Source organism: Plectropomus leopardus, chromosome 22, assembly GCF_026936395.1.
Source record: "Plectropomus leopardus strain MGB_pleo_1.0 chromosome 22, ASM2693639v1, whole genome shotgun sequence".
Classification (NCBI taxonomy): domain Eukaryota; kingdom Metazoa; phylum Chordata; class Actinopteri; order Perciformes; family Serranidae; genus Plectropomus; species Plectropomus leopardus.
Genome location: NC_142197.1, coordinates 5,628,615 through 5,653,294, shown reverse-complemented (window position 1 = coordinate 5,653,294; position 24,680 = coordinate 5,628,615). Strand labels below are relative to the sequence as shown.

The following is a 24,680-nucleotide window of genomic DNA, read 5'->3' as shown; positions in this document are numbered from 1 at the left end:
GTAACTCATGAATCCTCATGCAGGATACACTTCTTAAACAGGAACAGACCTTTTTGTGGTATGGGGAATGTATTTATCTTTCCCGCATTACCTTACACTGTGCAGTCACTGAACTGCACAGCATCCATCTATCAATGCCACATTTTCCTGTGTTGAAAAAGAGGTGTATTTCACGAACACTCCATCCTTTTTCTGAAAAGACGATGAGGTTTGAGCAGCAGGGTGCTGTGCCTCGGAAAATATGCTGCTCCCTGTCTTCCTCCGTTTCTCTCGCGCTCTCATATTCTTTCTGTCATGCTTTTTCCTCCTCCTCTTTCTCGGTCGCCACACGTACCAGCGGCTGAGTGCGTAAAAATATCTGGAGAATGCATTTGTCGTCTATGGGACCCGGCAGCGTAACAGCTTGGCCAAAGGAGGCGTACTCCTTTCCCTGAACTCTTCCCCTCCAGTCTGGCCGTGTTGAACTTGGCAACCCTGTGATTGATAATGTGTCCAGAGACAGTGTTGCAACGACAGTGGGCTTTCTGTGCTGAGAGTGCTTTTTGCCAATCCACCTTACGCATGTCACCAGTAAAGTAGCACACTTGCATTTTAAGACTACAGGTTTCCTACCCTGACAGAAATGCTAAATACTAGTTGGTGGAAATTTTTTTTTTTTTTAGGTAATGAAACAAACTGCGGTCTATGAAACAGAAAAAAACCCACAACCGTAGTCAGTTTTTCCAATTATTAGCCTGACCTAGAAATCCTCAGTTGTCTTTGTAATGCTTTAGCAGGCAGGACCGTGGGGTGATTTCACTGCGATGTTCATTCCATGAATCAGATCTGTTATGGGAGTTTTTTTGGCTAAAGTGTGAGTGCTAAGTGGCTCCCAGTCCTAAGTCACTTCATATTTTATCAGTTCATGCTAAAATATTCACATTTATTCTAGAGTGAGCATGAGATATGTAATGTTACAGCTGATTTCTGCGAAAAGAACGATGCGCAAACTCTCTTGAATTATGACAAAATGGAATACCCCATGGCCAATTTTTGGTACACAAAGTTCAGCCAAATATAAAACGTGGTAAATTTTTAGGTGTTTTGGCTTGAACTGATGGCATGTGAGCTGCAGGTGGAAAGGAGAAGGAAAACTGATGCCATTGATGAGTTTTCCCCTTCAGTGTTTGTCCCTGTCAATTTTATTCAAAAGCCACTGGAGCTTCAGAGAGGTAGAGTGTGCAAACAGCACGTCACATGCATGCACTCACACACGCACGCACTCAAACACACGTAGCTCGGCCTCAGCAGCAGGGGATTATGTGGATTACAGGATGATCAGGACACCCCCCTCCCTCCCTCCCTAGTTTTACACAGGACCCGAACACACAGCAGAAGGCACTGAGATCTGAAGAAAGACCTCCTGTGTCTCCTCTCCATCGCAGAGAAAAGGTGTCGTTTTCCCATCAAGACCTGAACTAAAAATCTCTGACCCCTCTGTGAATTACTGCTCGGCAGAACAAAGAGGCATCTCATGAAAAGGACAGGCAGGCGTCCTCCAGATTTAGATCTGTACATTAGCTGAAGTTGAGACATGAGGGATTTGAGGACACTCTCTGGGACTAAACAGCACTTTACCTTTGAAACTCTTCATCAGTTTAATCCAATCACATAATGTAGGACCACTACAAAGAAAAATGAGGATATATCTGGTTACATTCGTGCAGAGGTCACGAGGGTTCATAGTTGATATCTTGGACCTTTCTAGCATTCTTTCTTCACCGTAGGTAGTCTCATAAATTTTCTTTCATTCCAGTTGTAAATGAATCAAAGAATCCTGCACACTATTGATCACTTGCGCCCTATGTATCACCAATGTTTCTACAAAATTTGGTATGCTATCAAGCAAAAACACTGTCTAACTGCTTCGATAATAACATATCTTATGATAAATACCCATTGGCCATCAAATAATCCAGACACACTGCAATAGTTTGCACTCATTTACCTCAGACCTTCATTTTTTTACCTTCATCAGGTACATGTGAATGCCAGTATGTAGGATTTTTTCCAGCTGCTTTTTAGGCACCAAACATGGGTGTTTCATAGTAAGACATCGCTGTGCTTCCAGCAGCTTTTTTGCACCATGAATGGTTGTTTTGCAGTGACCTGTTTCTGTTTTTCCAGCTGCTTTATAGGCGCCAAACGTGGGTCTTTTGAGGCGAGTCATAGCTGCGTTTCCCACAGCTTTTTAGGCACAAAATGTGGGTGTTTTGAAGCAACGTGTCACTGTGTTTCAAGCATTTTTCTAGGCATCAAATATTGGTGTTTTGTAGCAACTATCACTGTTTTTCTAGCTGCTTTTAAGGGACCAAACATGAGTGTTCTGCAGCAACCTGTCACTGTGTTTCCAGTGGCTTTTTAGACATCAACTGTGGGTGTTTTTTGTTGCAAATTGTTGTGTTTCTAGCTGCTTTTTATGCACCAAACATGGGTGTTTGTAACAGGTTGTCATGGCTTTTCCAGCTGTTATTAAAGCAACAAACAGGTGTTTTAGCAGCCCATAGCTGTGTTTCTAGCTGCTTTTTAAGCACCCAGCATATTTTTTTTTTTAGTAACCCATTGCTTTGTTTCCCGTGGATTTTTAGGCACCCAAGTGTGTGTTTTGTAGCAACATGTCGCTGTGTTTCCAGCTACTTTTTAGGTGCCAAACATGGGTTTTTTTTATGGTGATCTGTTGCTGTTTTTCCACTGGGGATAGTGCCATGAGAAACAGCTGGGTTTTTACTGAGACGTCACTGTATTTCTTGCCAGGATAGTGGCAAAATGTTGCTTTTTCCAGCTGCAATTGTGCCTCCAAAACCAGACATTTTAGGCCAAAAGATGATGTTTTGCTAACAATAACAGAGTGCATTTAATAAACATGATAAACAAAATGTAATGTTTCCATGGTTTGCAGCAACGTACAATGCCAACATTTTTTCTTGCGAATGGGTTGAACTCTGTTCATTTGTTTTTATCTTCTGTTTCTATCTTTGTTAAATAATTTAGCAATTGTTTCTTATAATATATTCAGTTTGATCTCCAGTTTGACAATACCGTGAACAACACTTCTAGTTGCAGTACCATTGGATAAGCTTCCAGTGTCACGGCGCCCTGATGTGAGGAACACTTCACACATGCCATAAACTCTTTGTGGTACCAGTGATAAAGAGGTAGTTTCCAGTACTTTAGCAGCTCTTACAGTCCCTGCCCAGCTGTAAACTGCTTGACACTTTGCAGGAAGAGCAGTGCACAGGCTCCAAGAATCTACTGGTTTTTATTGACCATGACCAAGCTGTAAAACTCAGATGCTTTCTGTGCCACTCTGGAATGGGGGAATCCAGCCATCTCTCCCCAGTGCCGCTCCTTGGAGGAATGAACACTATGTGTGCTGAGGCTTTCAAACACCAAACCAAAAGATGTTTGATGGAGCAGTGCAGTGGCATCAGATGAAACACTTAGTCAACACTAAATTTGACAGGTTGAAGACAGTTGGTGCTACTGCATAGTTCTCCGCTAAGGAGGATGCTGGCACTGCTTTATAGTAACAAGCACATAAAAGGTGGTTCTGAAAAGTTTGTAGCCTGCTCATTTGTTGAGGACAGTGGCTGTAGTCGGCTTGGATTCATGTCAGATGCAATTTATTCGAAAGGCAACTGAGAGTTACGGAAAACAGAAAATGCATCAGAACATATCAAAACATCCACAGAAACTCGTAAAATATTGTCTGCAGCAGAAGGCCATGTTCAAACATGCAGCCCCACTCGTTCATTTTAATGAGACCTCTGCCAAAGTTCTGATGAAAATGACATCATTTGTTGTGGTGCTGCACTGGTCAGTGAAACACTTCCATGTGCACATCATCGCTCATCATTCATAGAATAATTTGTACAGTGAATGGGTTAATGCCACCTCGAAATTGTTGCGACAGAGCATAGAATTATTGTCCAACCCGTTCTCACTCCCAACTTGTCAAATACCGATGTTTGGGTTATGGCCCTTGGTGTCTGATAATGGCACACAGATGCTCCTTTGCTGTCAGTGTGAGACTCATTGGGCTGCATTGTTATTAGATGCTCACAGCTACTGACATTGTATAAAGAGCTAGAAAGTCTGCACAAGGGGGAGGTTGGGGTGGATGGATTGGTCAAAAAAACACAAGACTTTCACCCTGAAAGCCATTGTTTGTGTCCTGTGTGAAACCAATCTAATTTTTAACCCAAACCATTACCCTCTCCTAAGCCTAACCAAGTACTTTAGTTGCATAAACTTACCCAAATAAACCTAAAAACGAAGTAAACCCATATTAAAAGTTTCAAAACCAGGCGGGTAAAGCAGCAATGTCTTAGTAAAAATCTACCGCTTTTTGTGCCATTATCCCGTCAGGTGAAACAGCCTGCAAAACACACACAAAAGTCCAGGGTTTGTTTGATCCATCCACCGCCAGATGACAAAATCAGCTCTTATAATTAGGAACACTGACATATGTTTGAAAAGTGCAAATATACCATATTTGTGATTCACAGAAACATTCAATGCCAACATTTTGACGACTGGTCTGGAAATATATTTTGAAAAAAGAAGTAAACTTTACACATGTAGAAACTTTGCATTTTCTGTGAACACAGAGGTTTACTTTGAAAAGAAACTTGCATGTTATGAGCAGAAAGGGACACCATGTCTTTGACATGTCCAAAATTGACTTAAGCTTTGAGAGGTTTCTATAGATGTTTTGACTCACTAACGTCCCCTGCAAAGAAACAAGCTATCAACCTTTTGCAACTGTATTGATGAATATTTGATAGTCAAAAGATTGATTTTTGGTGGCTTTCTGTAGTTGGGGCACTTCTGCCATTGATTTCTAAATTGCTCTAAATCTGCAGAAAGTGTACTTTTACCATTTCCTCTTAAAACATTATAAATCATTGGTGTTAGAGGATAAAACTCACTCACTGCACTCTGCCTCGTCACGATGGCTGAAACGCTGACACGCTCTTTCTAATCTGACCTGAAACCCTCCTTCATCATCCTCCGTGTTTCGTGCATCCTCCTTCTAGAGTCCCTGTCAAACGGCAGAGGGCCGTAAGGCGGAAGAACTGGCAGAAAACGTTGTTTACCCTTATTTGTTTAACAACAGTCACAGAAAACAACCCTTTGTTTATGAGGGATTACAGCAGCTATCCATGGAATTGAAGCATTTAAAACCTCCCAAAGCTTTTAGACCTGATTATTTTATGCGTGTTTTTCCCCAAACCTGCCCGAGCTGATTATCCTACATGTTACAACCGGTGCCAGCTGATTTTTCTCTCCCTTCCAGCTGTTTGTGCAGCAGGGTTGCAAGCTATTTTCAGAATAATAGCGGATGTTAATTTGTAAGGCTTTATTGGGAGGGATTGAAAAACAGGCCAGGCAACGAGGCACGGCCCCTCTTTTGGCTTTCAGCTGCCATTATATAATCGCCAGCCAACGTCATATTTCTCTCTTACTGAATTTCTTGACATCAGGTGTTAAAATCGCAGCCAAGGCTGATCCCACTGTTACACACCGCAGGGAGGAAATATCAGGTTTTGTTTGTTCAGAAAGGACTGAAGAGAAAGAATTACAAAAGGTGTAGCTGTCGGTGCATTTGGAATTAATAAAAATGTCAAATTACGATTTTTGTCATCTGCATATTTCATTTAACACATCCCCCTTTGCACTGTAAAATCTGACAAGTTGATTTAACTTCTGGGAAAATCTAGGAAACTGATTTGAAAAATGTAAGTAAATGTAACGTCTTAATTTCAGTTTACTTTACAATGAAAAAAGACAAATGGAAACTAACTTAAAATAATTGCTTTAATCAGCGACACATAAATGAATTAAGTTTTCTCAACTCGCTTTCCAGGCAGTTGTGTTAATTGAACTTGATAACTTGATTGGAAAAAAAATTAATTAATGTGTCACTGAAGTAATTATTCACTTTGGTTAAAAAGGGTCTTTCAGGGGGTATATTTAATTGCTAAGTTTACTTTAAATGTAGTTATATTTACTTAATTTTGTGAATTTATTGCAACTTAAAAATTACAAGTTTTATTAAATCAATCTTTCTAAATTCTAGCAATTTTTAATAAACCAAGTATGCTGTGCTATATATCTGTATTGTACTGGCTACAAACTGGTCAATCACATTTTTATTTTCTTAAACATGCTAACAAAACAGAACTCGCAGATCTTGTAACTTTATTGTTGCTAAAAGCCTGTTTCAAGGATCAAGTTAAGTCAGACTAACTTAGTTTACTGAAGCTGCTAATACTTAGAAAAAGCAAGGTGATTTTAATTGTCATTTTTAAGTTGCAAGAATTTCAACAAAATTAAGTAAATGCAGCTAAATTTTGGGTAAACTTAAAAAAAATTATGTTAAATAAACATGTATTAGGATTAATAGTTATATCTACTTTCCTTTTTCGAGTCAGTCCAAGATTATTTTAAGCAAGATCACCTTGTCAGATTTTACAGTGTGGCAGTTTGAGATCTGGGTGAATCTGGTTCTCCTGTTTCCTAAATAATGCAGGTGCGCCATGTATTTTTAGCATCATTCTACCTGATGTACAATGTGAAAGCCTCCCCCCGTTTTCCTGCCTCTCATTCACACCTCCGTTATCTCCCACTCTGCTTTGTGTCGGGGGTCCGAGGAGAAAGATGCTTCTGTTTCTGAATGAAAGCCGCTCTCTGTCCAGAACAACATTGTCAGGACAAGGCAGACAGAGAGCAGAAGTTAATGCACTTTGTCAGCACTGGCAGGCTTGTGAGCCAAGAGCTATTAACTCTGAGAGGGAAAGGCATTTCCTCCTTGTAAATGCCATATTAAATTATTATTATTTTATTTGGTAACAGGGAAAAACCCATCAGGGCTATATTGCTCAAGGTGAGCGGGGAATTGTTAATGGAGAGTCTGCGTTTTTCTAAAGGCCACCAAAAGAGGGTGGGTTTGGGGGGTAAGGGAGTTGAAAAAGGAAGTGAGTATTGGCGTCATCGTAACCTAATGTGGTCACCAAGTCAACAAGCCGAGGTTCACACCTTTAAGTAATGTTTTACCCATTTTTTCAGTGACAATATCGACAACAACCAATCAAACAGTCGTTTCTTCATCATGCCACCATCTCCAGCTCCTGCCAAATGAAAATGTGAATGAACAGTGGGGGTATAGCCAACTGTGGGGGGGTGCAGACTCAAAGCCCGCCTGGCTGTTCCTGCAGGTTGATCAGACCCAGAGGGCTTGTGGTTTGGCCTCGCCGGACGGGCCTCTGTGTAAAAGATACCTGGGCCAAAATGGCTGAGCGTGATATTCTCAACGTTCGGGTGACTGCGGCCCCTTTTTTACAGGGAAGCAGCTGCCAGAAAGGGTCCATAGTGTGCAACGTGATACACTGTAAATTATACACGGAAGAAATCCATGTCATTAAGGCTGTTCATGTATCGGAGGAATCAGATCCATGACCTGGCCATTATCACTGCTTTGTTACAAGTATAGTGTCTGGCCACCAGCCACAATTAGTTTGCTTGAATCTGATATTAGATGTAAAGTAATGCAGAAGAATAAGCAATTGCATTGACTGTTTGCAAAATCCCTCCACCCTTACTTACTGTTGTTACACCTGCACTTGCATCTTAAAAATATGAAAGCAGATTTACCATGAAATTCTTTCAGAACAATAGTCCCTTTTTATACAGAGGTTTCAAAATACACCCGTCATTTTGCCGGCTTTGCATTTTTACACAGACCCAAACAACGGCAGCATAATACCGCATTTTTGGCATGTTGATGTGTTTTAGGCAGGAAGAAATTATTTGTAACAAAGGAGTCACAGGACTGTTTACTAATTGACTGCGGTCAATTTATGGCTTCAATTTGCCGCTTAAAGATCAACTTTTCCTAACTAAGTTTGGCTGCACTTTGCTGCAGAATCACATGGCTGCAGCTCGGAGTGACCACCACAGCTTTCTTTAGACTTCGCATGGCATCTTCCTGCAGGCTGCACAGATGTACAATAATTATAGTATTTGTATGATAATTTTGACCTCTGTACGATCAATAATTCCAAAATTACCGTAAAGTACAATAATTTGACCATTGTCATTACAATAAGAACTTAGTTTAGTTTACATGTCTCATTTTAGCTCATTTCCTGACTCCAGACGTCTGTGTCTAAGGCTGTGGGAATGGGTAGATGTGTCAAAAAGTTGTTTAGTGTTTACAAAAGTTACAAATTTAACCCATTCGTTAAATTCGTTAAACTGAAGAGAATGGATGTTTGAAGTGCAGTTTGAATGGTAAAAGTCAGTTAACCCACTGAGGAGATATCAATGTCTAAAGTCAAGAAAGTTCAAAGTCTTGCCTGCAAATTTGAGGGCGTACGTTTCCAAGAGTAAGCTGTAGGTGGGTGAATTCAACCGAGGGCAAGAACATTGCTGAGAACATAAAACCCTTTGAAACGTCTCCTTAATGTGTCATATTAAGAGGATATTGAGCAGGGGGCATAGATACACTGCAGGGCAGGAAAGAGCATGTAAGTGTACACTTTGATATAGCAAAGCCCCAGACCTGCACACAGTGGGGGGAATACTACACACTGGATTTTTAGTCATGAAGAGCGCTTATTTTACCTTAACCCTTTGAAAAAAATGCTATATAAAATACAGCTGACCTTGGAGGAAATGTTGGGTTTCTACTGTAAGCTAGTTAGCCAGACATGCTAACGTTTGTGGCTAATGTTGGAGCAGATTAACACACAATTGAATCCATGCCTTACACTTCAGCTCTTTTATTTTTGGTTTTGGAGGGCGTGGAAAAGACTTAAAAGAAGAAGAATACCGAATTTTAAATGCTGCTTGTTTAAACAATAAAAAAACAGCACTGAAGAATTAGTAAACCAAAGATTCAGCAGTATTGGTCCGCTATGTTATCGCCAAAACTAACTCCCATTCCTACTCTCAAAACAGGTAAACCAACAGGCTATGGCCCCAATGCACGGCGGTCACGTGGCATTGTGGACGAGTGCTGCTTCCAAAGCTGTGAGCTGCGGCGCCTGGAGATGTACTGTGCACCTGCCAAGACTAGCAAGGCTGCTCGCTCTGTGCGTGCACAGCGCCACACAGACATGCCGAGAGCACCCAAGGTTAGTACCGCAGGGCACAAAGTGGACAAAGGCACAGAGCGTAGGACAGCACAGCAGCCAGACAAGACAAAAAACAAGAAGGTGAGCACAGCACCAAACAGATACACTCTAAAAAAAGATTAACTCAACAGGAAATGTGCAAGAAATGAAAGATTAGGTTTGATGTTTGCATCTGTCAGAGCATGCACACATCATATCCTAAGAATGTTGCAGAAAATTATTTGACATTTGTTTTGTTTGAGTGTTAAATGAGAAGATTGATACCACTCTCATGTTTGTGTTGTATGAAATTACAGCAAGCAGATGGTTAGTTTAACTTGAGCATTCAAGGAGAATCAGAAGTTTAAGTTAAAGTATATCACTACCAGCATACTGTTTACACTCAAGTACACTCAACACGCTCTCATCCCAAATTATCCCGTTGCCGTTTTGCAGTGGACTTACACGTCTATATATTACGATTTAGGTATCATTCTGCGTCTGCTGTTTACATTCCAGGATACCGCTACCGTGATGTCAAAAAATGCACAGGGTGGGATGATGTAGCACATGGTTATGTTTATGCAACAACAGCACATGGCAACCAATGCTGGAACAAACGCACATGCTGGAAAAACAACGCCACAGTTAGTCGGAAGGAACACCGGACTCCAGCATGAAAGTCCCGCCTTATAAGTACCTCTTGGGTCTTATATTACATAGTTACCGACAGCATTTCAACCTGACACCGTCCTGCTTGTGACAGGTTCTGTCCAGCTGCATTCTCAATTGATGCCGCCTGTGCACGTATCATGTAGATGAAGCACCGTGCGCCGGCGTACAATCACACCTCGACAGCTTCTGTACGACAGTGTTCCCAGCTGATGCGGCGTTTCATGTGCACATGAATGGCACCTTTTGGTGTTGTAAACTTACACCAAAAGCAATGTCAACGTGACAATATTTTACAAGTTCGGATTGAGAATGGGCTGGTACACTCAAGCAATAGAACTTTTCTGCAGAGAGGTGCCCCCAAAAAAGTCCATTATCCCGAACAAACATGATAATGGGCTTCCTGTTCCTGTTTGGTACTAACAGTAGGTAGTAGGCCAAGAAACAATCATAACCATCCGTTAAACTATAAACTGTCCATACTACATGGAACCAAGGCTACCTGTTTACCCCTGTTTACAGTCTTTATGCTAAGCTAAGCTAAGCTAACTGACTGATGGCTTTATGCATACAGACATGAAAATGGTCTCAAACGTCTCATCTCACAAAGTGTTATTTTACTTTAATTGTAAGAGTCAATAGGTTCAAGTTTGTTAGCAGCTTGCTGTATAGCAAGATTAATTAATCCAGCATATTTAAGTGGCTTTATTTTCCTCCCACAGAGACCTTTACCTGGACATAGTCATTCAACCTTTAAGGTATGCATGCCCGTGGATACTTTTAATTTCACTGTATTGTTATTTTTCATTCATTTAGTAATTTAAACTTCTGTAAACAGCCTCCATCCTGACATTCTCAGAGATTCATTTAAACAATCTTGAAATCTTAAATCTCTTGGCCAAAGAAAGAAAGCGTGAGGTCTAAATACAGACTCTGTTTCACCCTCGAGTTGCCAACCTGTGGGAGAGCGTGATCCTTTTAAGATTTGACCGTGTGCTTTTTACCCTTCTCTCAAAAAAGAAAACCATTAGCAAGAGAAGGGACTAAGTGTTTTTTGTGGTAGACCGAGTGGCACTCCCGCTCCCCAGGCAGAAGCTCCACTCTGCTACTGTACATGATGTGCTGAAATTCTGCCGTCTGGCCATAAAGAGACTGACACATGCAAGAGTCCAGAGATGAAGCATGCATGTCACGCTTAGTGTCTCTCTGTGTGCAGTGGCTTCCACATCACTCATCTGTTTATTAATTTGTGGATTGTGGTGCAGCTGTAAACGGTACAGCAAATTAATTCAATCCTCCTCTTGGTTTTACTGTTAGTGATTTAAGACATCTGCCCCTTAACAACACTGAACACTTAGAGGAACCCACCATGCTGTTAAGTTGCTTGGCTAACTAGCTTGCACCTAGATTGTTAACTTAAAAGGAATGATTTTCACTAGATAATATGTTTCATTTTGTTATTTCAACACTTAACTACCTCTGAGAAACATCATAGCTCTGTGGCCTATGAACATTGTTATGTTGATGTAAAAAAAGAGTCCCTCTCGTTCAAAAAAAAGACTCATAACATTGTACATGCCATTGTTTTTCATAATCTGACCCTTGTCTTAAGTGAGAAACTATAACACATCTGCTGATTTGAAAGGAGTACACCATAGGGCAACGCTTTGCGATTCTTTAACAAATTAGCGCCCGCCCACTCAGATTTTGCACCAATAAAATTGCAGTACCATTGTTTTCAACACTAAAATAAAATTTACATTTTTTTCTTTCTGTAATAATTAGAATTGTGTCAAAATAATTACACAAGTCAAAACAAAAAAACAGGCAAACATAAATGTTTATTTCAGACTTTAAGAGAACAGTTACCTCCACCAACCACCGTTATTTTCACCATCAAAAGACCATAGATGCAGATTTTCCCAAATCTGTCTCAAAGCTTGCCCACTTTAACTTCTACCAAGTCCCTGCTGAATGTTTGAAATGTGTTTCTCTTTTGTTGCAGGAGGTGCATCAGAAAAACTCAAGTCGAGGCAACACGGGGGGCAGAAATTACAGAATGTAGGGAGGGAGCGAATGGACAAATGCCCAGCGACTTGGGAAGAGAGAAGGGAGTGGCCTTACCTGGTACCCCTGTGGAATGGTTCACTGTAAAACAAAACAAAGAGGAAGATGACAAAGGTCCGAAACCTCTTCAAAATGATTGAAACCTGAGAGCTAAGTGATGTTTAAGGGTTTGATGAGGGATCTTGTGATTATTTTATACACTGCACCATTCCATATCGGGAGGAATTCTTTGTTAATGCAATGTAACAGACTAGTTTAGCTGCTGAGACACGAACAAGAGCTTATTATACCTCCAATGTGTGAGCTGCAGCGTCCCCCCTGGCTCCAGGAAAGGTGGAAACGGATCTGGGCTTCAGCCAATCAGAGAGCGGCAAGCTGTGATTGAGAATGAGTGGTCCGTCCTGTCCCCTGAACTTTGCGGAGGTAAATCTTTTCAGTCTTAGAGAGTGGATTAAATTCACTCCTTTTGCAAGATTTCTTTGTCACCGGTCAAATAACAATTACTACCCCAGTTAAGAAATGTTTTGATGCACCATGCATAAAAACAAGGTTTTCTTTAAAGGAACAGTGTGTAGAATTTAGAGACATCAAGTGGTGAGGATTACAGATTGCAGCCAACTGAAACATCTCCCATGTGTCAAGCTTGAACTCCTGTTTAGAAATTACTTCAGTGTTCATTGTTCAGGAGGTTTATACTGGGAGCTGAATTATCCACAGAGGTCTCTTTCTCTCTAAAACAAACAGATTGGACAATTTAAATGGTTAAAAACAGTGAATAAAACAGTTTCATGTTAAAAATGAGTGTTTCTCCAATGCTGTTCGGCATGTTGGAGACGAGTAACTAGTCCTGCACCTTTTTCTCTGATAACTTTAAATTCAAAAGTTCAGGAGGTTTTAAGCGGTAGCTGAAATATCTGCAGAGGTCTCTTCCTCTCAAAAACACGTGGGCCCAGCAATAAAACCTGGTAAAAACACAGAATATAGCAGTTTCACATTAAAAATCAGTGATTTTCCAAGGCTGTTTGGCTCATCACAGACGGGCGGCTTGCCCAGCACCTGCTGATGTGTGCTAACCTTTTTCTCTGATAACTTAAAATCCAGAAGTTCAGGAGCTCAATTATCAGTAGAGGCCTTTAACTCTCCAAAATAAACAGACATATAAACCTTCAAAAACACTGATTAAAGCCGTTTCAAGATGAAAAAAATAATGTGTTTTTCTATGCTCTTGTTGCAGAAGTGCTGCTAACTACAGTGGCTGACGCAAAGAGCCAATGTTTGTTTGGTTTGTCCGTTCTGCCCTACTGTAGAAACATAGTGGTGCAACATGGCAGTTATCATAAACAAGGACCCACTCCCTTTATAGATATAAATATCCCACTCTAAGGTAACAAAAACACAACAGTTCTTATTTTCAGGTGATCATAACCTAAAGAAAACATACCTGTTCTATTATATTCCATTCCTGCCAATATATCTCCCTAAATCCTACACACTGGACCTTTAACAGACAAAGACCAGATGGTTCATTATCAAACTTTAAACACTGTTGTAGTTATTTTACCTTGAGCCCAAGTCAAATCCCCACTTCTCATTGACTCCTGAAGGCAGTGTGTCTCAGTGGAGTCCCTTGAAGGTTTGAGTCCAATCCAAATCCCACCTAAGCCTCAGGAAGTGTTGAGAACCTGAGGACTGAGTCTACAATCCAAACAATTCTACAACAACAGATCAAGCACCATTAGAGGGGATTTTGAGAAAGGTGGGAAGTACAAAAACAAGAGTGTGCCTGTTTTCAAAAAACAGAGAGTAATTAACCAGACGCTAAATCAAATTAAGTTTTATTTTGGCCAGACGGTGCTTGTTTGGTTGTCAGAAATGGGTCAGTCATTGGATTCAAAGTGCATTTGGCATAAGTCAGTGGAATAAGTCAAAAAAACAACAATCAGGCAACATGTTTGTCATGGCCAAATCTGATTTTTGTCAACAATCCAGTAACCGGTGATCAACATTTGAGTGGAGGCCTGTGTTCAAGGTTAAGCGCAAGTCATGAAAGTTTAGTCACAGCAAGTCAACAAAGAAGAGTGAAATAATTTTCCTGTTCTCTTAAAGAACCAACGCTTATGTCTGAAGCAAAAGGAGAGGCTCTGACGATTAACTCGATCTTGGCCATTTTGTTAGTTTAGGGAGGCTGAGAACTCTGCTACTTCAGTTGTCGCTTGGACTGCATTGCCTGCCATCATGGCGAGAGTACAACGAAAAATCCACAGCGTCTGTTGCTCCAGTCCTTCGGAGAAACAGATTGAACGATTTGGTAAATATTGCAAAAATGACAAATCATCCTGGAGATGTGAGATACGGCGCACATATAACAGTACACAAACACACATACAAAGCACCCACAGTGTAAATGAGAGTTGTGCAACTGTGAGCAAGGGTCAAACACACACACACACACACACACACACACACGTTTCATGAAACGCCAGTTCTGAGAAGTCCTTGCATGAGGGCCGACAGTCACGGCTGTTTGTTCAAGCCTCCATGCGGATTTACAGTCGTTTTTATCGCACAAAACGCCCAAGACATCTCTGGCTCTGCCTCCTCTGCCTGTGTATAATCAAACAGTACTCCCATTTATGTTAACCTATGCATTACTATCATTCAATGTACATGATGGTTTCATATAACAAAACTGTATTAAGAATCCTATCCACTGTATAATGGTGCTATTTTGTAGTTTGTTACTTGCAAGAGATGGCTAAGACAGACAGATGGCAGGGCTTACATCGGAGGTCTTCCCTTTTGCACAGCCTTGTGGCCACCATTTTAATAGTGTTTTTATTTGTAAGCTGTTTCAATAAGGTAGTAGTGTAAGCGAGTAAATGTATCTGTGTGAAATCTGTGAATGCATGGAGATAAAAAAAGAAGAAAATACCATGTTGTGGTCCCAAGAAGGCAAAATGCTATTTTTTCTACTGTTTTTGAATTATTTTCTCAATATAGATCCCTTATGCCAAATAACTTGACAAAAGTACTGTGAACTGTGATTCTTCCAATTGTATTGACATTGTTAAAAGTCATGGTGTGCTTTTGTCTGCCCTGAGATGTGCACGTTCATGCACCTCACTGGAAGCCAAGGTATTGATTATTAAAAAAAAATCAAAAAACGTGAGACTATGTAGCTTTTGCTCAACAGCAGCCACTGTGGCTACAAGTGGTAACTACAGGATAATGGCATTTTAAATTTGCCTTCATATCCCAAGATTCTCATGAGTCAAACAGCATTACCTTTATCTGTGACATGCTAAAATGTAGTGTAACAGGAGCACCAGTACAGAAGAGTCATAACGTCAGCAAATTTTCTCATTAAAGTTTAGTATTATTATTAATGTTGCACAGTGTCCAGCTTAAAGGAATAGTTTGAAATTCTGGGGATTTCACTTTCTTGCCAAGAGTCACTTTCATATCCGTCCATAAGCTGTATAAAATAATGGATGTAGCCACTGAAACATCACTCATGGGTTTGTGGACGACACCCACTTGTCACTCAAAGCAGCCTAGACCTTTAATATGGATAACTTTAAGCCAAATTTGAGCCTTAACAACATTTAAACGTGTCACAAAAATTTAGCCCTGTATATTTTTCATAAAAGGCAAATTAGCTATAAAGACCAAAACTGTTTTTTTTGTATGGCTGTAAACATGTTTGTTTCTTCTGTAAAGTTGGACACATTAACATGGGGGACAATGGAGACTGACTTACTTTTGGAGCCACCCCCAAGCGGCCATTAGAGGGACTGCAGTGTGAGCGATAATGGAAAGTCAAACCCTTTATACATGTGATCGGCCACATATGAGGGGTTTCTGGGAGGTGGATGAATTGTGGGTTCCAAACCTCTGGATGAGCTGAATTTCGGCTCAGCTTTTGAAGTTATGTGATGCAATAACACCTCTTGTAGCACCTGCTGCATCATACTCGAGGGAGACAGTTCCTACTGACACTCTTTGGTATACATCATGTGACTTAGAAAAGAGAAAAAAAAAGACTTTCCATTGCAGTTTTGCAAAATAAGGCTCTTTCAAATTAAGGGTTAATGGAATCCCACCTTTTGACCCAAGCGGGAACTTGCAGGCGTAGCCCCACAGACAGTGGGTTGCATATCATTGAAGTAAATCTGAGAGCTTGAAACTTTTTAAGCGTATTCACCAGGTGAGCAATTTTAATTGGATTGAATAGGCGCCATCTTTGGTCCGGTATCCAGAGCTAGTAATACATCCATGATCACCTAACTCTGCTTTGTGTAAAGTTAACGAAATCCGCCTTCCAGCATCTCCTAAGCTCACAAAATAACACAAGAAGCGACCACATGAAACCTTAGAGCTGTTTTTGCACCTTAGTTCCTTTACAGATTGAACAAATGAGATGTGTTTGTTAATATGCAAGTTTTAGAGGTGCTCATTGGCAAGCTAGCCAATAAGCAGTTTCCCCCTCTTTACAGTCTTTATGCTAGGCTAACGTAATTGGCTTCTGGCTTTTGCTTGATATTTAGCATTCAGATATGAAAGTGTTCACATATTCTCATCTAATTCTGGGAAAGAATGCAAATAAGTGTATTTCTGTAATTGTCAAACTATTGCTTTAACTTTGCTTACATTTTAGCTAACATTAGCCTGCATAAGCTACTGGTCAAATAAGGCTGTAGTGACAAAACCCCTGAGTGTTAAGCAAAGCAAAGATGCATTATGCTGATGATGAATTCAAATTTAAATTTTGGGAAGAATGTTGTTTTTCTTCAGAGCGTTACATCGTCTCACGTTAAGAATAAGCCAGGAGTTGACCAAAACATTTTGGGTGCCATGCCATTGTTCCAACCGCCCCAAATTTCGAAGCATTATTAGTCTGAAAAATATTTTTTCTCCAATAGTCTGTTTTTCCAACAACAATGCCAAATGCTTCAAAATGAAGTTTATTCGAAAATACCCACTCCTTGCAGTTAATTTCAGTTTCCCATCTGCAATTTTTGGCTACAAATTCAAGGTGTTTTTACCAACACTTTGCAGAGTTTCTCAGTGGTATTTGAGCCACCAATCTCGAGTGTTTTTTATTGATCGTTCATAGTGTCATATGAGTCACAAATACTGGATGTTTTTACCAACCCTTGGTGGAGTTGCAGTGTCGATTGAGCCATTGATTGTAGGTGTTTTAACAACCCTTCACAATGTTTCTCAGTGGTGTTTAAGCCAACAGTAATCTTCATGGTGTTTCTCTGTTTAAGCCAAATTGCAGGGAGTATATATGGAAAAATGGGAGCAATGGACGTTTAATTTTAGGAAAATCGGGCTGTTGGAGAAATGGGCTTTCTGCCCAATGGGACATTTTTCAGACTAACGTTGCTTCAGAATTTTGGGCTGATAGGATCATTAGGCAGTCTGAATTAAAATTTATTTTCACTAACTAATTTAAAAGTGTATTTTTATTTGTTACTATTAAAAAGTCATAATTTGTATGTGTACAATGTGTCTAATCCTGACAAATTATATTTTCAGTCGACCTGGCAGCTGAAGTAAAAAAAGACGCTGGTTGTAAAACAACTCTGGTCCTCCAAGATTTTCAGATATAAAGTACAAACCAAAGACTTTTTTAAAGAGAAAGAAAAGCCTCACTCAGCATTATTTTACCATGAACTAAACTATTAAAAATCCATTGATGCCATCCTTGTCTGAACTGCACTGCAGCTATGAAAAGCCCCTCGCGCACTGTCTGAAATGCAGCTTATAATGTAACAGTAGCAAATTGAGCCAGACAGAAGTCCTTCTGTGTAACTGGTATAAATTTGAAGAAAGCTACAGCTAAACAACTATAAATCATGTGACTATGAATCATCCAAACATGTCTGTCTGTCACTTGTGTGAAATAATAATAAAGTCTAAAATGTGGGAGTGAGAGATTCACGACTCTGTGAGGTGTTCAATGAGAAAACGTAATTTCCTGAAGCTCACTGTCCAAGAAAGTGTTTGATTACAGCGCTGTTATTTATGGTGCTCGATTGCCTTCTGTAGAAAAAAAAATACTGACAAATTGTTCACCATTCCTGCTGAATAAACCACTTGTCAACATCACAGAAATGGCTAGGGTGCTTTTTTCATGCAGCTTGCACATGCACTACAGTCAGAAAGTATTCACTTTTTCACATTTTATGCTGCAGCCTTAAAATAAAAGACTAAAATATCACATTGACAAAGACATTCAGACCCTTTGCTGTGACAGTTTAACTCAGGTGCCTCCAATTCCTACACCTCGATTGGAGTCCACCTGTTTTAAATTCAGCTGATTGGGCATGATGTGGAAAGGCACACAGCTGTCTATATAAGTTCAGAGAGAGGACTGTCTCGAGGCACAGATTTGGGGAAGGAGACACAAACGTTTTTGCTGTATTGAAGATTAGAGCAAAGTGGCCTCTATAAGTTTTAAAACCTAGTTTGGAAAAACCTAGAGCTGTCTGCAGGGCCAAACTGAGCAATTGTCAGAGAGATGATTGAGCTCCAGAGCAGAGAAATCTCCAGAAAGACAACAATCATGGACTTTAATTGACTTTTTGAGGATTAATGTCATTGTTGCTTGACACTTTTGTATTCAATCTGTAATCTTGTAAAGGGACCACAAAGGTGGCACAGGATGTCAATACAATGTCAGACAAACAGACATTAAATTTTTGTAGGAAGAAAAATTGGGTTGACTTTATTTTTTTATGTCTAACAATGTTTTGCAGATTTTGAGGTTTGGTTTGCGTACCTCACAACTAAATGTCATTATTTTCTATCAACATGGCATTGAGATGAGATGTTAGGAAGATGTTGGATTTTGGTTCCACAACACAACTCAAAACCAACATCATCTTTCATCGGTATTCTGTTAAAATGGAGTTGGCATTAGATGTTGTCTAATTTTGGCTGCCCAACATCATAACCTAAATTCAACCTAATATCAACAACTTTGGTGGCCTGCTGGGAGCCCTATGAGTTTTTTTTTTCTTTTCTTAATTTGCGACAACTTTAAATATCTGTTGAGTCTGTCATTGTGATCAGCCTGTCATGCAGCAAGCTTTGCAAAGCTTGTTGCATCAGACCCAAGTAAACTCGGGGCTGTATTGCTGCCAAAGTGCTTCAACTAAGTGCTGAGTTAAAGGTCTGAATGCTTGTGTCAGTGTTTTTCTTTTAAAGAAAATGTGCAAAAAAGATCTAAAAATTCAGTTTTTGCTTTGTCATTATGGGGTATCAAGTATATTTTCAGGGGCAAAATAAAATGATTTAAACTTAGGGCTGCAACATGACAAAATGTGAAGGGGTCTGAACACTTTCTGAATGCACATATACTCATAAAACCTTTTGGGGAAACACCATCCCATAAAGACACAACTCCCTCTATTATGCAACATCATGCTGGTAAACTCTATGCAGCTTTAATGAGGAACCCTGCAGATTCAGACACATAAACAGCAGATAATTGCAAAGCAGATGTTTGTCTCTTAAGCATGTACAGTACAAATCTTTTAAGCCATTTTAGTTATAGAAAAAGTCGTAACTCAAGCTGCAGCTTGGAGCACCATGCAGTCTGAAACTGTGTGCAGAATGACAAAGTGATACTTCCTAAGAGGTGGCGGGGTCTGCCAAAGCAAACACGGCGGGGCGTGGTGCTCCCTGAGGCCAGAGCTGCATGTTCAGCTCTTTGGAGGATGCTTGCAGTGACAGCGCCGAGCTCTAACTCACTCACTGTCAGCACTTTTAAAAAAACGGATGTATGTGGGACAACAATCAAACCCTTATAAATTGACTCTCTGGCCGGCGTGGAGCAGACGGCAGAGATCAAAATGTGGAGCAGCAGGGAGGTTGGCGAGGTCCCGGTCATCCCGGCCATGCTGGATGTTATTTCATCCATCTCCATGACTAATACAGAATCAATTATCTCACCCTAATGGTCCAATTGCAGGCTGCAAGCTTGCAAGATTTAGAGTTCAAATAAATCAGAGAGTAATTGTGTGCAGAGAGGCCTGGGCAGTGGCGGGCAACCAAGCCATCACAAATAAGCCAATTATCAAAGTGAATACGGATGTACAGTATCGTCCAATTGTAATTATCATAAAACACAAACGTCAGGACGTCTTAAAAATGCTCTGTTTATCCTCTTATTTGTGCTAATTTTGGATTACATGGTGACTCACAGAGTGCAACGCAAAGATGTTTGAATAACCTCAAGAACCAGGATGGTTCTGGAAAAAACTGTTCCCATTGATCTGCGTGCACTCAGGATACAGTGCATCTAAGGACACAGATTTTGGACAGAGCGCTGAAACACAATCTCTCCACACTCTTCAACTCCTCATCTTAAGCACACAATTGTCTTTTGAATGACCTTGTGGTCTGTTTTACTACACTCACCAATTTTACTACTTATTCTACTGGTTGTTTTACAGGAAAAGTGGTTGTAAGGCTTCATCAGTCTCCATTCATTTTTTTATTCCCCCAATAGGACACACAGGATTTCACTTTGCTGAGTTTAACCAAGTAGCAACCGCCAAGGCTGAGAAATGAAGCCAATGCGGAAGTGCCAAAAACTGCAGTTCCTCTAATGGCCACTTGAGGCTGACTCCAAAACAGAGTCAATCCTCATAGACCACTATGTTAAAATGTCCAACTTTACAGTAGAAATGAACATGTTTACAGCCTGGTGCAAAAAATGGTTTTGGCACATTTTAGTAGGGCTTAATTTTACACATGATTAATGGTGAGGCTGCCTTGAGTGGCTGCTTTTGTGTTGTTAAACCTCTCAATAATCATTAGGTACTGTTCGTCATGTGATGCTTACAGTTAGCCCTGTTACTGTGTTTCTTTCCCCAGACACTATTTTACAAGGGCACTGTCGCTGGATCCTGGGCTGCCCAGGACAATTGTGAGACATGCAGACAATCCAGAGTGCTTCTCTCTTCTGTAGAAGAGTGAAAATGTGCATCCAGACCTTTTTACAAGTGCTGGCAACATGTGCTTTAGAGATATGTCTGGCTACACAAGACTGTTGTCTTGCAAGTCTCAAGTCTTTGCACTCAGGTCCTGTGTGAAGTTCCAAGTGAAGACCGATAAGTCAAAGTCCAAGAGCCTAACTTTGAGTTTCAAGTCCTAAAAAAGCCATAATACCCACTTCACGAAATTTAATGCATTTTAACAACAAACTAATATCAAATTTCTTTTTAAATTTACAAAAAATCATGAATGAATTTTAACAAAATGTGTATTTATTTGTTTAAACAAGGTTATTTAAAGTTGTTGCATCTCAGTCTTTTATTTCCGACACTGGAATTTGTTTTTTGTTCACCACCACGTAGTTTTTTTATGTGACCAAAATGATCTTAGTAATAATTATTTCCAGCTGGTGCTCAGCAGCGTGTTAATTCTTCATGGTTCTCTCCTGCAACTTGAATGGATGCTGTCAGATTGGTTTAAGTGTCGACTTGCTGGAATTGAGTAGCATTAATGTTCAGATTCAAGTAATAAAAGGAAATTAATTGATTTGTGGCATACTCTTTAAATAACATACTCTTTAATCTTTGGGCTTGGGGGAATGTATCAAGTATTTTTAAGTCAAAAGGTTCAAGTCCAAGTGAATTCACAAATAGTTGGTGTTATAGTCCAAGTAGAGTTGTAACTCTTTTTTTTTTGATTTTGTCAAGTCTAAAGTCATATTTGTGACTCAAGGCTAAGTCATGTGACTCAAGTCCAAGCCTCTGACTCTATAGCTTTTATGTCATTTCTTGTCTCTGATCCCAAATACTGTCACATCCGGAGGCTATAATCCAGCCTTGGCTAGTGATGAGTCCATCATGACAAATTTACAAGTAGTCTTGTGTCACATTTTATTGTCACAGCGAGCCAAGGCCAGATGTAAAAAGAGAGAGACACAAGAGTCCAACAAGTGCACCGTGAGCCTCGCACTACTACGGGAATGTCAGCAGTTACATTAAACCATGTGTAAAAAACACCATTGGAGGAGATTCTCCCTCTTTCTCAATTTCAGTCGACAGTGGAAATTCACTGAGGCTTGATTATAGCAGGAGAGAGTGTTGGCTCAGCTGTGTGCTTTAAGAACCCATGATGTCAGAGCCTTATTTTCCTTGGAGAGACTCTCATCAGCTGCATTGTTCCAGGAAACCATGGTCTGTTCTCTGGGCAACAAAAAAAAAAAAAAAACTGCCCAAAATGTGGTCCCCCTCCGTTTGCACCCGCATCTCTGCTGAATGCAGCACGCCGTCCTCTGGCACAGCTCTCTGCAGCACACACATATAGAAGACGGAGCATCACATTTCCCTGCAACCGGAGCCACTGTTTGTTTTTTATATTTTCTATTAGAAGACGAGTGTCGGTGATGAAAGGCAGCGTGTTAATAGAGGACGAGGAAATAATGCGTTGGCCCTCTGAGGATTATAAAACAATGCTGCTACTGATGTCATAGGGCCCAGACTTCTGAGGCCTCTTTATGCACAAAGCTGTAGGCGGTGTGATTGAAATACAACACCGGTGACTGACAGGTGATGCAAGCAGCTGACAGAGCCAATGAAAGAAATACTTCAAAATTTAAAGCATGCACAAGGCCGAATCAAATCTGGACGCAATTATGACCGAACAAGACCAAATATAAATCAGTGACAGTAGTTGAATAAACTTTACTGGCATCGGCTGAAGCTTTGAGGAGCTGTGTTGTGGAAACATAAAGATTTAGTAAATAATGTTCATGGATACCCACCGGATCACATCTGGTCCTCATAAGATTATTCAACTCTTGGCTTTTTTTTAATGTTCTTTGTTAGAGAATTATGGTAATGATTTCTTAGAAATTCAGACCAGGGAAAAATCACAGTTACCAGATAAAGACCTTCACCACCACTCAGAGTTCACTGAATCTTCTCTGTAAGCGCCAAGGAAGCTGATAGAAGCTTTAAATCAGGTGGTATCGGTTTCCAGCGTCCATATCAGCAGGTTAATACGGACAAAATCAGGAGGAATATGGGAAAAAGAGAAGGAGAGATTATCAGAAAGAGAGAAAAAGCGAGAAAGGTTACAACAACAGAGCACGAAGCTCACAAGTTCAGTTGTGCTTCTGCTGGAACGGCCGTGCCCCTGTGGACAAGTTCAGTCCTTCAGTAGAAGTCCGCACCCTCCAACAATAATACTTACAAAATAAAGGCTGACCGCTCCAAGTAAAATCACTTCAGCTGAGTTCAATAGCTATTATTCATGTCCCGGCTCTCCATCCCCTGCGCTACGGCTCCTGTGATGTTAATAAGGTAAGCCTTTTGAGCCGAGGAGAAGCCTGCGAGGAGCTGTGTAAACATGGAGGCCCTTTTGGTTTTTTATCATCAGCTGATGGGTGCATGTCGATGAAACGCTCCAAAAGTTTGATCAAAGAGTCATGGTATATTAAATTCAGACATTTGGGAATATATGTTTATTTGCTCTTTTGTTAAGAGTTAGATGAGAAGATTGATACCACTCTCATATATATAAACTCAGTATGAGGCTATCCATCAGCCTGTTACCATAGCATTGCAGAGAGTTTGGAAATACGGTGCATACGGCTAACCTGGCTGTGTTCAAAAGCAACAACCCTTTGCCTACATGCAACTAAAGCTCGCTCAAACGTGATTGGTCAATACTACCTTGGACTATAAATGGACACCACAGTTACCAAAATCTTGTCCCATTGTCTACAAGTTCTGCCTACAAATGCAAATATCTTTTTATCAGCTTGGTCCCAATTATATATTGACACTTGGGGCACCCTTTTGCATCTGTAGGAGACGCAAGGGGCTTTCCACCAACTTTGATGTAAAATCCGTCCATGTCATTATTAGAGGTTCGGATCAACAGACATAATTTAAAGAGCGTGAAAGTCTGTTCATGGTGGGCAGGACAGGACGTGGATAGGCCCAACAAACACAGGACTTTGACCCAAGAGAGCAGCGTTCTTGTCCCATGTGAAACTAAAACTCAGTCTTGAGTTCTTTTGCCTCGTCAGTCATTAATCATTTGAGTTGTTAGATACGTCAACGGCAGACTTTTCTTAACCCTAACCAAGTGGGTTGTTGCCTAAACCGAACTGAAACCGTGAGTCGACACGTGATTTACCATTGACCCCTTCTGCATTAACTCTTTGAAACCTGTATCGACATCCCTTTTCTTGTGCTGCATCCAGACACCATCACGAGAATTTAAAACTTCAAAATCTGAGCCAATGGGTTTAATTTTGGAAGGTTTTTTTGGTGGGAGGTTTTGGAAAAAAAAAGGAAAAAAAGGCAATGACCAACTTGGCAAGAACTGTTTTTGCAAATTGGAAGAAATTAGTACATTTGAAAAGTTATTTTAAAAAAAAAAAGCCAGGGAAAAAAGTAAAAAAAAAAAAAAAATGAAACAATCTAATTTCTGTAATTAGATATTCAGAATTATTTTACAGAATTATCATTATTCTTTAAGGACTTTTTCAGATCATTTTCTCGTTTCTAACTTTATTTTTCTTTGGGTTTTTTTTTCAAATTTTCAGGTAATTTTCTCATAGTTTTTACTAATATTTTTTGCTAATTTTGAGTCATTTCTTCTGAGGTTGCTCATTGCCTTAAAAAATAGGTTTTTGCAAGACATTAAGCCAATTTTCTCAGGTCTTAAAGAGTTAAGATACAACACGAAACAACACGAAGGGCATTATAGTGACTTATACCCAAGCATTAAAATATGACAAGAAGG

At 40.1% G+C, this 24,680-nt stretch overlaps 1 protein-coding gene across 3 annotated transcripts in view; it reads left to right on the top strand.

The window, feature by feature from the left end:
* Window positions 1-18,020, top strand: part of igf1 (insulin-like growth factor 1) — a 35,033-nt gene extending 17,013 nt beyond the window's left edge. For 2 of the 3 annotated variants that reach the window (XM_088073001.1, XM_042511315.2), the window contains exons 3-5: window positions 9,004-9,260; window positions 10,553-10,588; window positions 11,836-18,020. In XM_088073001.1, coding sequence (XP_087929127.1) covers window positions 9,004-9,260; window positions 10,553-10,588; window positions 11,836-11,895 — 353 coding nt within the window. In that variant the 3' untranslated portion in view covers window positions 11,896-18,020. The remainder of the gene's footprint in view (window positions 1-9,003; window positions 9,261-10,552; window positions 10,589-11,835) is intronic. The other variant, XM_088073002.1, reaches the window with a different exon arrangement.
* The last annotated feature ends 6,660 nt before the right edge of the window (window positions 18,021-24,680 follow it).